Source organism: Phascolarctos cinereus, unplaced genomic scaffold (assembly GCF_003287225.1).
Source record: "Phascolarctos cinereus isolate Bilbo 61053 unplaced genomic scaffold, phaCin_HiC Scaffold_1;HRSCAF=81, whole genome shotgun sequence".
In the NCBI taxonomy this organism is placed as follows: domain Eukaryota; kingdom Metazoa; phylum Chordata; class Mammalia; order Diprotodontia; family Phascolarctidae; genus Phascolarctos; species Phascolarctos cinereus.
In genome coordinates, this window is record NW_027555514.1 from 185,351,450 (window position 1) to 185,368,624 (window position 17,175).

General features: G+C 40.3%; 1 protein-coding gene across 2 annotated transcripts in view; it reads right to left on the reverse strand.

The window, feature by feature from the left end:
* The window catches only part of VWF (von Willebrand factor), a 202,473-nt gene that overhangs the window by 168,779 nt on the left and 16,519 nt on the right, over positions 1–17,175 (reverse strand). For both annotated transcript variants that reach the window (XM_078155450.1, XM_020994141.2), the window contains exon 6: positions 13,220–13,344. In XM_078155450.1, coding sequence (XP_078011576.1) covers positions 13,220–13,344 — 125 coding nt within the window. The remainder of the gene's footprint in view (positions 1–13,219; positions 13,345–17,175) is intronic.

Below are 17,175 nucleotides of genomic sequence, written 5' to 3' on the forward strand. Positions count from 1 at the left end.
TGAGACCCTGGGCAAGTCACTTAACCCTGTTTGCCTTAGTTTCTTCATCTGTAAAATAAGCTGGAGAAGGAAATAGCAAGCCACTCCAGTGTCTTTGCCACGAACCCCAAAAGGGGTCACAAAGAGTCAGATACAACTGAAATGACTGAACAACAAATCCCTCAGCTCACAAATTATGGTACCATAACAAGGAACTTGCAGTCGGAGGATCTGGGGTCAGGTTCCAACTCTGCTATTTACTCCCTATATGATTTTGGACAAGTCACTTAACTTCTTCAGTAAACTAGACAACTTTCTAAGATTTTAGGTTTGCAGAGAAGGTGCTGATCTGCATTTTCAGAGGACTAGATGATCTTTGAGATTCCTGCTGGCTCTAAATCTATGAATTATAAATGCCAAATCCCCTGGGTCTTGCTAATTATAAACTATTTCATATTTTCATGTGAATCAATGAATCTATTAATTACCACCGAGTGCTAGGCTGTGTGGTACATGCTGGGGATTCAAAACCAAAAATGGAGAACCCTCCTCTCAAGGAATTTACATTCCATTGGGTGAAGCACACGTACACACAGAAGTAAATACAAAATACAAGGTCTCCCAAAAGTCCTGAAGTTTTAAGCTTTAGTTGATCAAGCTATTAAAGTACTTCATTAGCTCTACATTAGTAAGGTTAAGCTTCCACGCACTTACGATTGCACTAAGACGTTTGGGGCACCCCATATAGACAGTACAAGTAAATACTTGGAATGTTCTACCTGAATGAATCATCCTCCCCAATGTACTCACCCTCTGCTCACACATTTACAGGAATGTCATCAATGTAATCTGGGAATTCAGTGGTTAATTGTTAATGAACATATGAGGCACTTCCTTATCTCTCTTAGTAGAGATTTAAGTTTCTGGGTAGAGAGAACAATAGAGATTAAACGGAAAACGAACTTTCCTAGAAAGAAGTTAGAAACCAAGAAAAGGGAACAATATTTAGTTGGAAGCTGGGTACCAGATGAGGAAAGAATTCCACTGTATTTGGAGTAAGGTAGAAATGGAGAGAATTCATATTCTTCAGAGATCCAGACACCAGGGGCCCTGACCCCAGAAATGGAAGGCCTTAGGTTCTGGATGGAGGAACTCAAAAAGAGCTGTTTCTAGTGGCACGAATCATCAATAGAGACAAATCCTGGCTCTGCTCCTTACAGAAGTGTGACCTTAGGTAAGCTACTGCCACTCCCAGAGTCTTAGCTTCCCTCATCTGTAACATTAGGAGGTTGGACTAGATCAAGAGTCATTCACTGTGTCACAGATTCCTTTGGTAGTCTGGTGAAACCTATGGACCCCTTCTCAGAATCATGTTTTTAAATGCATGAAATAAAACATATAGTATCAAAAAAGAAACCAATTACACTGAAAAGGGTATCAAAATATTTTTTAAAACAAGTTTATCTTAAAATCTAGCCATGAAATCTATCCATGGGCCCTTTGGCCTTCCTTCCCAAGACTACAAATAGGAGACAGACACCCTAAGTTTCTGGTATTTTGCAACTAAGATATGTCCTCCTTGCCTCTGGAGCAGGAGAAGGTACTGCTGATGTCAAACCCTGAGAGAAGCTTCTCACTCCCACATAGACACTCCCAAAACCAAGATTTTTTTTTCTCTCCCAGGAATCTCAGGAGCTTAGCCAGCCTGCTCCTCAGTATGGCTTTGCCCCCACCTCCTTTATTCCTCTGGGTTTTTCTCCCCCACATTCCCTAAAGACAGAGTCTCAGGTTCTTTCTCCCATCTACTTCATCCTACTGGTAGTAAAATAAGTATTAAAAAAAAAAGGAGAAAGCTTCAAAATTACCAGAAATTTTGAAAGTCAGTGTTGTAAAAAGCCCTGGCTGTTACTGACATGGAAATAGAATGAGGCCTGAACTTCCTTCACTCCTTTCCTCTTTTTCAGTCTGGGTCTAAAAGCACAGCCCCGACCTGAATTCTCTAGCTTTCTCTTCCTTCCCAGAGCCCAAGCTCTTAGATACACCTCCTTTCCTTTTGATCAGGAAACAGAAGGAAGTCTTCCCCTTCCTTTTTCCTCATCCCCAGATCCCTGGGTAGCACATGCACAACTAACAAGTTCATTTGCATCTCTGGGAATCATCAGCAGTCAGGTTCCATGTCTTATAGGGGAGATCATTACTGTTCAGTCATTTCAATCATGTCTAACCTTTTGTGACCCCATTTGGCAAAGATCCTGGAGTGGTCTGCCATTTCCTTCTCTGGTTCATTTTACAGATGAGAAAACTAAGGCAAACAGGATTAAATGACTTGCCCAGGGTCACACAGCTAATAAATGTTTAAGGCCAGATTCAATCTTAGGTCTTCCTAACTCTAGGCCCAGCACTCTATGTACTGAGCCATCTAGCTGCCCCTTGTAGGGGGGGAGGAGGACTAAAAACCCAAAAGCCAATTCCTCACAGTGGGCATGATACAAGACCATGAAACTGATTGAGAATGGCTTCAGCTCTGTTACTAAGTGACCCTCAGCCTCCTGCTACTCCAGGGCCTCAGAGATGCCCAGTCTCATCTGATGTCCCAGAGACTGCCCTGGGCTGCTTAGAAACAGGGGCTTCTGAGGCTTTCAATGCATGAACACGGTATTTAAAATATGCCAATAAAAAGAATTGGAAATTGAAAGGATGCCCTTCAGTTGATGAATGGCTGAATAAGTTGTGATATATGAAGGTAATGGAATACTATTGTGCTATAAGAAATGATGAACAGACTGACTTCAGAAAAACCTGGGAAGACTTGTATAGTCTGATGCTGAGTGAAGTGAGCAGAACCAGGAGAATGCTGTACACAGTAATAGCCATGTTATAAGATGACTAATATTGATAGACTTAGCCCTTCTCAGCAATACAAGGATCTAAGACATCTCCAAATGCCTCCTGATGGACAATGCTATCCATATCCAAAGAAAGAACTATGGAGTTTGAATGCAGATTGAAGCATACTATTTGCTATTTTTTTCTTCTGTTGTGCTTTGTTTCCTCTTTCTCGTAGTCCCTCCTATTGGTTCTAATTCTTCCTTACAACATCACTAATGTGAAAATATGTTTAATAGGAATGTATATGTATAGCCTATATCAGATTGCCCACTGTCTTGGGGAGAGAGATAGGGAGAGAGGGGGAGAAAAATTTAAAACTCAAAAGCTTATGGAAGTGATTGTTGATAAATCAAAATAAATTAATAAAATATGCCAACAAGCACAGAATTCCGTGCAAAACAGCTCTGGCTTTTTTTTTTCTGAAAGGCTGAAACAACTGCAAAACAATTACATTTCAGGCTAATGAGCTGCTCTAGACCTTGCTGCAGAGAAACCTCAAGGCTTGTTAGCCTGACAAGGGAACATTTATTCCTAAAGGGAAAGTAGCAGGACTTCAGCTGTATTTACCTCCCAACTTGAGGTAAAAAAATATGTGGCTCATCCCCTTGTTAGCTCTTAGAAAGCTGGAAAGGGGTGAAGGAAGGTGCAAAGAAGAATTGGCTAAATGTATATTTATTTGAGCCTAACATTCCAGAATGTTATCACCTTTTGAAACTCATGACAGCCAGGTGTGGCAGATAATGCAAATACTATGATTTCATTTTTACAGATGAAGAAATTGAGATTCAGGCAGGTTAAGGGATTCGCCCAAGCTAGTAAATGTCAGAGTTGGGTCTTTTAATTCCACACTTCTTTTATTCATTACACTCAGCTCCAGGACCTGATGTATTTTCCTTTAGAAATACACTCTGTTAGGCAGACAACCTTTAAATTCTAAGAGGACCATAGCATACTGGAATATAAAATTCATAGGACAATGACCCCTTTAATAGGGTGGGCTTTTGGATCATATCCCTACGTGGAACCAAACTGCTACAAATAGTTCAGAAGATAATTATTAATCACTTCCCAGGAGATTTCATTGTCTTTCTTAACCTATTATGTATTTCCTCTTTTGGCCAAGTCCAATAGGATTGGCTTACATAGGGCAAGGCCTCCCTTCTCAGTAAACAACCCGCTGCTAAAAGTTCTGAACTGGGAGGTCTTGGCTCATTGAGAAAGATGACCGAGTGTTTGGAGGCCCTGACACAGTCTGAAGTGCCTGAGACCCAACATTCCCAGGAGAATGGTTGTTAGGGGCATTAAATGCACCCTGGGGACAAAATGAGTACAGCTGAAGTCATCTGGAGATACTGACTGAAAGAGACAAACAATGTTTTCCCTCTGATTTTGTGTCTTTTGTTGCTGCTAGGTGACAGGTAATTCAATTCAATTCAAGAAATCTTTGTTAAACTCAACTCTGGTCCCCCTAGCTGCTAATAATGCCTCTTCTACTCCCCACATATACTGGGGTGGGAAGAGGGGAGGAGTGCTGGGGGAGGGGGGGCAGAGAGAAGGGAATATACATTTATTAATGTACCAGGCTAAGCACTTTGAAAATATTATCTCATTTGATCCTTGACCCTCAGAGATAGGAACTATTTTTATCCCCATTTTACAGTTGAGGAAACTGAAGCAGACAGCAGTTAGTGATTTGCTATAGTAAATGTCTGAGGCTGGATTCAAACTTTGGTCTTCCTGACTCCAGACCCACTGGGCTATATAGTTGCCTCTTTTTATTTCGTATATTTTTATAGCTGATAATGTAGACAGACACATTGTCTCCCCTCATAGAATGTAGACTTCATGAGGGCAGGGGATGTTTATTTTTTGTCTTGTTATCCTCAGAGCCTAGCTGAATACCTGGTTTAATAAATCATCAATTAAATAATCAATCAAATAAAGAATCAATTAATTGTTAAGCACCTACTATTTAGAGTACTGTGCTAGGTATTGGAGATACAAGAAACAACAGTAACAAGAGAAAATTACACAGCCCTCCAGGAACTGATATTCTACTGGAGGATAGAATTGTAAACATCGATAAATATAATACACATTAATCTGAAGAGGGAGAGAGAGTACACTAACATCTGGGGGAATCTAGGAAGGTTCCAGGGAAGAGTGACTTCTGAGCTAATCCCTGAAGGAAGAGAAAATTCATGGAGGCAGAATTGAGGGGGGAGTATATGACAGGCAGTACAACATCCCAAGTGATACAGGGAGTTGGGAGATAAAATATTAAGATTAGGGGAGGGGCAGCTAGCTGGCGCAGTGGATAGAGCTCTGGCCTTGGAGTCAGGAGGACGGGAGTTCAAATCCAGTCTCAGACACATGATACTTACTAGTAGTGTGACCCTGGGCAAGTCACTTAACCCCAATTGCCTCCCCAAAAAGCAAAAAAGAAAAAGAAAAAAAGAAAGAAAAGAAAGGAAAAAAAAGATTAGGGGAAAACTAGTAATAGCCAAATTTGGAAAGTAATATAAAATGAGGCTAGGAAGGAAGGTTGGAGGCAGATTGTGGAAGGCTACAACGTTAATGCCAGCTTAAAGAATTTGTTTTTTAATCCTTCAGGCAACAGTGAAGGTTTTGAGAAGTTGAGTGATGGGGTCAAGCTCATACCTAAGGAAAATTATTTTGGCAGCTATGTGGAGAACAGATTGTAGAGGGAAGAGTCTGGAAGCAGGGAGATCGATCAGGAGATTATCACAATATTCCCAGCGAGAGGAGATAAAGGCCTAAATTGGAATGGTGGCCCTGTAAATGGTGAGAGGGGGACAATGATATTGACCCTAGGTGCTGGAATTCTTAACTGTGGTTCTAAGAAGATTCTTTCTTCTCCTGTCTCTTCTTCCTTTCCCTCTCCATTCTCCTATCTTCTTCCTGCCCCCCCTTCCCAGTCCTCCTGCCCCGTATGACATTCAGTACCCCAGACTCAGAAGGTAGGCTAGCACAATTAGCACCACAGCTAAGCAACATCATGAGTTAATAAGCTTTTCTAGGCTCACATGGGAACCTTACCACCATTTGCAGTATCTCAAGTTTCAAACAATTGACTTGCAAAATGAACTGCAGTACAACCTGTTCATAAAGGGAGATTTGTGTACAGCTTAGATGGTTGGTTTATAATCAAACCAGAGTATTTCAGGACCCCCTTAGTGCAGGAGGTCAGTGTGCTCCAAAGATATTGAAACGCTATCACTAACTAACTCAGAAACAGGTAGGTGGTACAGTGGATAGAGTTCCAGGCCTGAAGTCAAGAAGATTCATCTTTCTGAGTTCAAATCTGGCCTCAGACACTTACTTGCTGTGTGACCCTGGGCAAGTCACTTAACCCTGTATGCCTCAGTTTCCTCATCTGTAAAATGAGGTGGAGAAGGGAATGGGAAACTGCTCCAGTATCTTTGCCAAGAAAACCCCAAATGGGTTTTCCAACAAAGAATTGAACACGATGAAACAACTGACCAAAAAACAAAAAACTAGGAAAGAGACAAGCATTTATTAAGTGCCTATTATATGCCAGGCACTGCCCTCCATAAGACTCCTTGCTAAGGTTTGTTGGAGCATGTATATGTCTACAGAGATTAGGCAAGAATGCAGACAAGTTATAGAAGGATTCAAGGAGGGGCTATATTTTTTCTCCTCAATCTTGCTGACAAGCTTCACTCACAAGCACCAAGGAAAGGATTCTAGACTATTGGGTTGGTCAACCACTTTGGGCTGGGTAACATGGGTCAGTGAACCTCAAGGACTCCCAAGGTGATGTTTAAAAATTAGAAAATTAGAGAACGCTAGATATGGAAAAGAACTTAGAGATTACTTAGTCCACATTGCCTCATTTTGCAGATAAATAGAAGTAGAATAATGGTGTAAGAAGAGTACTCAACTGGAAATCAAGAGGCTTCCAGTTCATGATCAGGAGTGATCATGATAGGAGATGCTTAAGAACAAAATTCTGACAACATGAAGAGAAACGATTCCAACAAGGAAGGAAAATGGGGTTTGTATGAAGAGACACATGGAACTTATCAACCAAACTGGAACTGAAAAAGAAATGTACCAAAGATAGAAGCAAGGCCAAGTAAGGGAAGATTAAAAAAAAAAGAGAATGGCACAGTTCCGCAAAATTATGACAAGAACACTAAAGTTAAAAATGAACCCAGGGTAAGCTATTGACAACAAGGGATTTTTCTTAGCTATTTCAGGATGAAAAGGAGGATCAAAAAAAGGAAAGGATGTTTGCTTGTGGTGATTGAGATGAGGTTAACTGACAAAAAGCAAGAAGGGAGCGTTGCTTGATTCTTATCCTCTTTCTGTTTTCTCCACAAAAGAGAATGACCTTTGCATTGGAAATGAGAGAACAAAAATGATTAACCGGGAGTCAATGCCAAAGGTAAACATAGAGACAGTAAGAGAACACTGAGGTCCTTTGATGGACTCAAGTCACCTAGCTCAGATGAACTACATCCCTGGGTACTGAAAGAATTTGCAGATGTGATTACATTTTCAGTAATAGCTGAAAGATCACAGAAAACAAAATTGGCGCCACAAGAAAGGAAAATGTCCTGATTTTCATAAAAAGGTGGGGGGAAAGTCAAGATCTACAAACCAGAGAGCAATCAGTTTGACTTCAATTCCTAGGAAATTTTGAAAAAGGATCACCAAAGAGACAGTTGGTAAATATCTAGAAAGGGAAGCAGTGATTACAAAAAGCCATTAAGCTTTCAGCAAGGACAATAGTCATGCCAGATTACCCTTATATTTTTTATTAATGAGGCTACTAAACTAGTCAATGAGAGGAATGTTCTGGATATGTTTTGTCTAGACTTGTGCAAAACTTTTGATAAAGAATTTCCTACTATTCTCATGGAAAAGATGGAGAGAGGCGAACTAGGTGATAATACAATCAGATGAATTCATAAGAGGGTGGATGGCCTGACTCAGAGGGTAGTTGTTAATGGTTTAGTGTCAACATGTGGCAGGAGGTCTCCAGGGGAGTACCCCAGGGATCTGTGCTTGGCCTTGTACTCTTTAATATTTTTATCAATAACTCGGATAAAGCTGGGAGGGATAACCAACATAGTAGATGACTGAGACAGGATCCAAAATGATCTTGACAGGCTACAGCATTGGGCTGAACTCAGATAAAATTTAGTAGAGATGAATGTAATGTCTTGCCCTTGGAGTAAACATCAAGTCAACAAATATAAGATGGAAGAAGCATGGCCAAGCATTGGTTGTTTTGAGAAGGATCTTGGGAGTTTAGTGCACTGCACCTTCATAGGAGTCAGGCAAAAAAGCAAATTTAGTGGTGGGCTACATTAAGAGGGCCAGGACTTCCAGGAATAGGGAGGTGATAGTCACATTGTACTTTGCCTTCATCAGGCTTCATTCAGAGCATTGTGGACACCACAGTTTAAGGTCATTGATGAACTGGAGAGTGTATCTCTGGAGCAGAGAAACCAGGATAGAGAAAGTCCTTGAGTCCAGGGATGCATAAGGGTTGGTTCAAAGAATTTGGTATGTTCAATTTAGAAAAGACGCTGAGGGGTCTTCAAGTATCAGATGGGCTGTCTGAGGAGGGATTTGCCCTAGGCCACATAGCCCTAAAGGGCAGAGCCAGGAGCAATGGCTAAAATTCACAAACAGATAAGTTGATGTTTGGTCAGAAAAGACTTCCTACCAGAGCTGCCTAAAAGGGGTATGGGCTACCTTAAGAGGAGATGTCTTCCCCCTCATGAGAAGTCTCCAAATAGAGGTAGAAGGGTTTTTTTTTGATACATCCACTTGCAGGAGATGTTATAGTGAGGATTTCTCTCACGTACAGGTTGGACTCAATGGCCACTAAGGTCCCTTTCATTGCTCAAATTCCATGTCCATAAAATCATGCCAAAAAAAACCGTTAAGCAATGAGGATACAAAGACAAAAATAAAAGACAGTGCCATTGAGAAACTCCCAATCTATTGGAAAAGACAACATACAAATATATAAGTATAAACAAAATACATACAAGGTAAATACAAAGTAATTAGAGGAGAGGCACTAGAAGTTGGAGGAGGGAGGGGATCAGGAAAGGCCTCAGGTAGAAGGTGGTGCCTGCGGTGAGCTTTGAAGGAAACCAGAGACTCTAAGACAGAGATGAGGAAGGAATAGGTTCCAGCCATGGGAAAAGGCATGGGGATAGGAAAGGAGATGTTATGTGTGAGACACAGCAAGAAAGCATTGGAGGAGAGCTTTGTCCAGCATATTTACACATGTGAATTTGGGTAAAGTAAGTACTAAAAGCGCCCTTGAAGGAAAATGGAAGTCCCTACACCAGCCATATGGGGCAGGAGTGTGAAAGTACAGTTCTTCCTAGGACTTGGTGTTGGGGTTTAGGGATGGTGAAGAAGAGCTAAGAATGAGTTTGTTTTGTTGTTTAGTTATGTCCAACTCTTCATGACTCCATTTGAGGCTTTTTTGACAAAGATACTGGAGTGATTTGCCATTTCCTTCTCTAGTTCATTTTACAGATGAGAAAACTGAGGCAAACAGGGTTAAGTGACTTGCCCCAGGTCACACAGCTGGTAAGTGTCTGAGACTGGATTTGAACTCTGGTCTTCCTGACCAGGCCCTGTGCTCTGTCCACTGAGCCACCTAGCTGAGGGGGTTGGTTTAATTGATCTAATTGGATGTTTCAGGTTCCAGGCCTTATTAGCAGGAGCTGGCCAGAGCGATGTCCTTCTCCTCATCTTGAGTCTCTGCCATGCACTAACGGCAGGCCCCTGCAAAGCTCAGGACCTGGGCTATGGTTCACTTCGAGAGTGGCAATGCTGTGCCCTAGCATCTATCAGCAATAAGGCTGGCTAGGTGGAAGTTAAGGATGAACCAGGAGTAAAGGCAGAGAGATTGGTGGACAGAGGAAATTTAATGGAAGAGACCAGGCTGACGCCAGGAAAGAAGCCAGGTGGGTAGCCTTGTCTACAGTACCCACGTTTCCATTCTGTAGAAGTACCCTGGGGCCTTGTGGTGAAGGGTGAGTTTCTTTTGTATGTTTTTTAAAATAATCAAATAAGCACAGCTCTTATCTCCCAGCACAGCCCTAACCACATCTCTGGTTGCCAGGCAGAGGAGGTTAAAGTGAGGCTTTCCCTACCTAGGCTGCCCTGTGACATTTAATTCAACTTCAGAAACCTATTTCCTTCTTTTTCCTTAACCTCATAAGATTCTAGAACAGGAATTTAAAGATCACCTGGTCCATTCCCCTCATTTAACAGATGGGAAGACTGAGGTACCGAGAGGCAGAATAATATGCCCCAAAATCAGAAGCGATAACAGTGTTAGGATTTAAAGCAACATTCTCTGATTCCAAATCAAGTCTTTCTACTGCTCCAAGCTAAAGTCCTCCCTCTTCCATTTCTCACCTCCACAGGCATAATTTCCAGACCTAAAAAGCCAAACTTTTATTCTCTACCAAGATAACTCTACCTCATTTTACAAATGAGGAAACTTAGGCAAATAGGGTTAAGTGACTTGCCTCGGGTCACACAGCTAGTAAGTGTCTGAGACTAGATTTGAACTCAGCTTTGACTCTTTCCTGGATGTAAAATACTCTAGGACCCACAAGTCTGTACTATAAACTACGAAGGGGTCACAGTGGTTAGCAGGTCAGACTTAAGAGTCAAGCTTCAGTGCCCAACAGACCTAAAGAAAATCACAAATACACAGTGCCTCAGCTTCACCCACCTCTAAATTAGAAGCCAGAAAGAGCCATCTTTACCTCCTCCATGCTTCGTAGAATTGTGATGAGCAATAGGCCTAGAAGGTGTTTTGACTTCTGAGGGGTGGGGGGAAGTCTCTAGTAAAGTTCCCAAGGAACGGGTAGCAAGGTAGGAGGTTAGTATAGGGAAAGCTTTGGAGAAGGGCCTGCTTTATAAGCAAAAAATTCTGAAATAGAGAAACATTTTCTTTGGTACCCTTCAAGATTCATTTTCCGTGATCCTTATTCTATTCCCAACCTCCATTACTCCCTTCCCCTGCCATTAGCTACCCTGTGACCTGGTGTTGCAAGACCTCATTTTCTCTTATCTTAATAAGCATCCCTATCTGGCATAAATTTGGGTTACATCTCACATATATCACAATAAGCAATAAATGGATATAGAAACATAAAAAGTCATAGCAAATACAAATTAGGGGACCAGAGAAAGAGATCCCTTTCTTTCATACCCATGGATAGGGAAAGAATTCTTGAACAAATAAGGTAGAAAGGATCAAAGGGGATTAAAATGGGCAATTTTGACTATACAAAACTGAAAAGTTTTTGCACAAAATGAAATCAATTCAATTAATACTAGAAGGGAAACAGTAAACTGGGAAAAATCATTGCAGCAGTCCTCTCCAATAAAGGTCTCATATATGAGGCACATGGGGATTGACCCAAATGAATAAGAATAATAGAGGGGCAGCTAGGTGGCATAGTCCTCCTGCAGTCAGGAGGACCCAAGTTCAAATCCAACCTCAGACACTTATTAGCTATATGACTCTGGGCAAGTCACTTAAACCCAAATGACTCAAAAAAAAAAAAACAAGAAAAATTCTTAATAACTAAAGGCTATCAACACAAAGTTTTCAAAAGAAGAAATGCAGCTATCAACATCTGTACGAAATAATCCTTCAAAATACAAGAATGTAAATTTAAACAATTCTGAGGTTCTAACTCATACCCATTATGTTGCCAAAGATAACAAAAAAATTAAAATGACAGTTGTTGGAGTAGCTATGGTAAGAATGACACACTAATGTATTCTTAGTGGGCTGCATACTGGTCCAACACTTTCGGAAAACAATTTGTAACTCTGACCCCCAAAATCACTGTATCCTTTGTCCCAGAAATATCACTACTAAGCATATGCTCCAGGGATATTGGAGAAAGAGGGAAAAAAAGACCCAAATGTCCAAAAATATTAACAGCAACATTTTTGTTGTAGCAAATTAGGAAATTAAAGGGGTTCCCATCAACAGATGAATGGCTAAATTTTGCAAAATTATACTGAAGAATTGTGCTCAAATTATTCTATGTTAATATACTAGAATGCTATTGTACCCAAAAAAATATCATGAAAGAGATGAATTCAGAGATACCTGAGATAACTTACATGATATGATGTAAAGTGAGCAAAACTTGGAAAACAATTTATACAATGACTAACATGTTGTAAAGGAAATCATCTTAAGAACTATGACCCATGTAATCACCAACCAGGACTCCAGAAGACTGATGATGACTCTCTTCCCAGCTCTTAGCAGAAAAGTGATGGACTTGAGATACAGAATGAGACATATATTTTCAGACATGATCAATGCATGAATTTGTTTTGCTTGTGTATGCTTATTTGTTATAGGGAGGGCTTTTTTTACAGGGAAGGAGGCGAGAGGGGAAGAGTGATAGTGATGCCAAAAATGATGAAAATTTAAAAAGAAAGAATCAATGGAACATTTGAAGACTATACAGAAGAGAATAAAAGGAGGTTTCAGAAGGGGACATGTACAAGCAGGGCAAAATTGGAACTACTATAACTTTTTTTTAGTTGTAACAGATTTATGATTTCATGTATAATCTCCTTTTTCTGTTGTTTATATTTGGAAATGTTCGTTTTTTATGTTTGTTAAGTTCATAATAATAAAAAAGAAAATCTAATTTAAGAAATGAAATACTTCTTTCTAAGATATTTAGCTGATGCAGTAGAGCCTCCAGTCATAGAATTATAGAAATGGACTTTGAGGGCTAGAAAAGATCTCAAAAGTCAATTAGTCCATTCTCTCACTTTTCAAAAGTTACAACAGCAATTTAGTAAAAAAAAAATCTGACTTGCCCAAGGGCACATGATTAGATGGTTATTCAACAATCAGCACAGTTTTTGAGTGCCTACCATACGTGTGTATGGTCCAGGGCTGTGCTGGTAAATGTTTAACAATCAGCTGTCTGGGAAGGAAATGTATACATGAAACATTTAAGTATAATCTTCATTATAATTAACATTTTCTCCTTCAGTTTTTTTTTTTAAGTCTAGACAATCAACAAAAAAATAATTCAAGTCCTGGTATGTAGCTTTTGCTGATTTCCAAGTTATAAATGCTCAAAATGAAAACTTAACTATCTTCTCTTGTAAGCTTGTATGAGCCAATTCTTTACACTAGTACTACTAGTACATTAGTATACCCCTATATATGTGTGTATGTGTATATGCATATACATACATAATATATATCACAACAATTTTGCTGATGGAAACACTTGCCCATGTCAGCCCCACACTGAATAGCACCTACCTTCTCCATCTCCACAGAAGAGATATTGCACGTGCCACTTGGAAGAGAGACTCGCTTACACCCATGCTCTGCACCGCGTAAGGCCCAAGAGTTGGCAAAGTCGTAGGGGTCAGAGGTCAAGGTGCCTATGGAGAAAGGTTTGGAATAGAGAGGAGTCACCAGATGTCCCTGCCCCATCACATCTCAATGCATCTCCTCTCTTTAGGTGAGTCTGCTTCTATGTCAGCCTCCCATTCAACCATAAGTACTTCAGGATGAGGTTCTGAGGACAGAAATCCCTCCTTGATTTGGGGTAACCTTTGGATTAGCAACTTGAGGAACACTTCACGATTGGATATCACTAGATGATGATGAAAGTGACAATGATGGCAAGACAATTACTCTGTGGGGGAGAGAAAGGCAGCAGCAAAAGGAGAGGGAGGGAAAAGGGGAGAAGAGGGAGGGGGGAGGTGGTAAAAAGGAGGAGGAAGAGAAAAACAAAGAAGAGAAAGAGGAGGAAGAGGAGGACAATGAGGAGGAGGAGGAGGAGGAGGACAAAGAAGGAGAAAAAAGGAGGAGGAGAAAGAAGAAGAAAGGAAATTAGTAGAGAGAGAGAAGGAAAGGGGGAATTAAAAAGGATGACAAAGGGACAGAAGGAGAGAAGAGAAAGGGGGAGAGATGAAAAGAAAGAAAGAGGGAGAGGAGACAGGATAAAAAAGAGAGGAGAAAGAGGCAGTGACAGCAATACAGTGATCCAAGACAATTCCAAAAGACTCATGATGGAAAATGCTATCCACATCCAGAGAAAGAACCATTGAGTCTGAATGCAGATTGAAGCAGACTATTTTCACTTTTTTTGTTGTTTTTTGTTTGTTCATTCTCATGGTTTTTCCCTTTTGTTCTGCTTCTTCTTCCACAACACGATTAATAAGGAAATATGTTTAACATGATTGTACATGTATACACTATATCAGATTGCTTGCTATCTTGAAATCTGACAAAAATGAATGTTGAAAACTATCTTTATATGTAATTGGGAAAAAATTAAATACTACTAAGGGGAAAAAAAAGAAAGCGTCAGTGAGAGGCAAAAAGAGAGGGGATACAGGGAGGGAGAGAAGTCTTTCACCATGTGGCAAAGGAATATGATTCTGTGACGTTTCTAGTTACCTTTCCTTTTGTGTTTCTATACATTATTGTGTCTTTGGGTAAGTCTTATATGAGGGATATGCTGCCAGCTACCAGGGTTCTTAGTCACAGTAAACACCAAAGGACTGAGAAATCATGATTCATGATTCAACATTACAAAGTTATCAACAGCTGCATGCCTGACAAAACCTTTCGAGCCCTTCCCTCTCCTCTCAGGCATCCCTATGTCAAAGGTCGTGGGACCCTGGCTGTCAAAAGTCATAGGACCGCAATAATGACAATGAGAGTTGAAACCACCCAATCAGTATTGCCCAGCAAGTTAATGGGGAAAAGTAAGGCAGAGACTGCTCTCTGCCATCATGCACATTTGGTAAATGGTGCTTTCTGAAAATGGGGCCTTGTGGTTTAGGCAATGCCTTAGGGTCAGAAAATGACTTCCAGAATGGAACAGATAGCATAGCCTCTGGGTTGGAGGGACTGACCTTTCTTTTGACAGGAGAGGTAAAACACACTGCATGTGGTAACTGAGGGGAAAGGAAAATGAGGAACAGGAGATGCGGAGAGGCAGTGGAGTGGTGTGGAAGGAATGCGGAACTAGGAGTCAGCAGTCTGATTTTCCAGTCTCAGCTCTGCCACTCATTTCTTGGATGTCCTTGGGAAAGTTATTCAATCCCTCAGGGCTTCACTTTCTCCATTTGCATTTCCCCATAAAATGAGAAGTCTGGACTGGATCTCTAAAGTCACTTCTAGCTGAAAATTCAGTGAGGTAAAACTAAGACAAGTGCTAAGAACTCTCAAAGAGAGCTGAGAGAATAATGATTACTTACCTTTGTATAGTAGTTTCAAATTTACAAAGCACTTTTTTCAATAATAACTTTGTAAAGTATACTATGTAAACATTTCAATGCCCATCTTTTTTTCGCCGTTGTTCAACTGTTTTTTAGTTGTGTCCAACTCTTCATGACTCCATTTGAGGTTTTCTTAGCAGAGATATTAAAGTGGTTTGCCATTTCCTTCTCCAATTCATTTTAGAGATGAGGAAGCTGAGGCAAACAGGATTAAGTGACACCTTACAGACATGAAAAATGATACTCATAGAAGTTAAATGACTTCAGAGAAAATCTGTAAGTAGAAAGAGATCTCAAAAGCCATTAAATCCAACCCATATCTAAGCACTTGCTGCCTTCTGAAGCAGGTCATTCTACCTTTTGATTGCTCTAAGTATTAATAAGTTTTTCCTTATGCTGAGCCTAAATCAATTTCTCTGAAGCTTGCATCTACTATTCTGTATTCTGTAGCCAGGAGACATGAAGAATAAGTCTCATCCTTACTCTTCCACATCAGCCCTTCAAAGAGCTGAAGACAAATCACGGCTTCTTTCAGGTCACCTGAATCTTTTCTTCTTCAGATTCAATATCCCAGTTCTTTCACATGATGCTTCTATAACTGGTCATTTCCAGACCCCTCACAATCCTTGTATAGTTCTTGACACTTGATTGACAGCACACTTGCCGCGGACAATGTCTGTCCTAAAAGATGGGACCCAGAGCTACGTGCAATACTCTACATGTGTTCTGATCAGGTCGGAATCTATTGAGAGTTTCCTCCCTCATTCCGGGCATTGTGAGTCATGAACATCCCATGATTACGTTTGCCTTTTTTGACTGTCAAGTTATATTGAGAGTCATGTTGAACTATTCCACATGTTGGTCCACTAAAACCATCAGATCTTTTTCAAATGAACTGTTGTCTAGATTTGCTCTTCTTAACCTGTATTTGTGAGGCTAAGTAGCTGAACTCAGAAATAGAAACTTACATTTATCCCACTTAAATTTTCATATTATTAGATTTAACCCATCCTCTCTAACTCATGGTTACCTTTTTTGGATCCTGTTTTTGGATCTGTTATCCAGCATGTTACCTATACCTCAGTCTCATATAATCTAGAATTATTTAAAAAATGCCATCTATGCCTTCTTTCAAGGCAGTGATAAAATCTTGGTACTTCAGTGGATCTGTGCTGTCATTAAGGCAGACACTCCATTCAATAGGACAGATTGCCCTATCATTCTGTGCCAACCATGCCCTATTATTCTGTGGCGTTCTTGTCTATGTGGAAGCTAGGTGGCACAATAGGTAGAGTTTGGGGTCTGGATTCAGAAAGTCTCCTCTTCATGAGTTCAAATCTAGCCTAAGACACTGACTAGCTGTGTGATCCTGGACAAGTCACTTAACCCTGTTTGCCTCAGTCTCCTCATCTGTAAAATGAGTTGAAGAAGGAAATGGCAAACCACTCGGCAGACCTTTGCCAAGAAAACCTCAAATATGGTCATGCAGAGTCAGATACAGCTGAAAAATGACTGAACAACATTCTTATCTGTATCTTCCTATAAATCCTCCACAGTAAGTGTGGGTAGCAATGAAGCACACAGGCTTTCCATCAGTTATCTTTCACTCTTGCCATATGACCAACCCAACTTCTTTTCCAGTCATGCATTATTAAGGCAGCACATTGTAGTAGATAGAATGCTGGACTTAGAGTCGAGAAGACCTGGATTCAAATCTTGCCTCTGTCACTTGCTAACTATGTGTTCCTGGGGCAAGTCACTTAACTTCTCTCAGCCTCAGTTTCCTTATCTGTAAAATGGGTATAAAATAGCACCTACCTTAAAGGGTTGTTGTGAGAATCAAATGCATATATTAATTATGTATAATATCCATATATTATTATACATAAAGTGCTTTGGAAACCTTAAAGTGAGGTATTATTATTGTTGTTATTGTTGTTCAAATATGGTGACTCCATTTCAACTGATGGAGAAAATGTT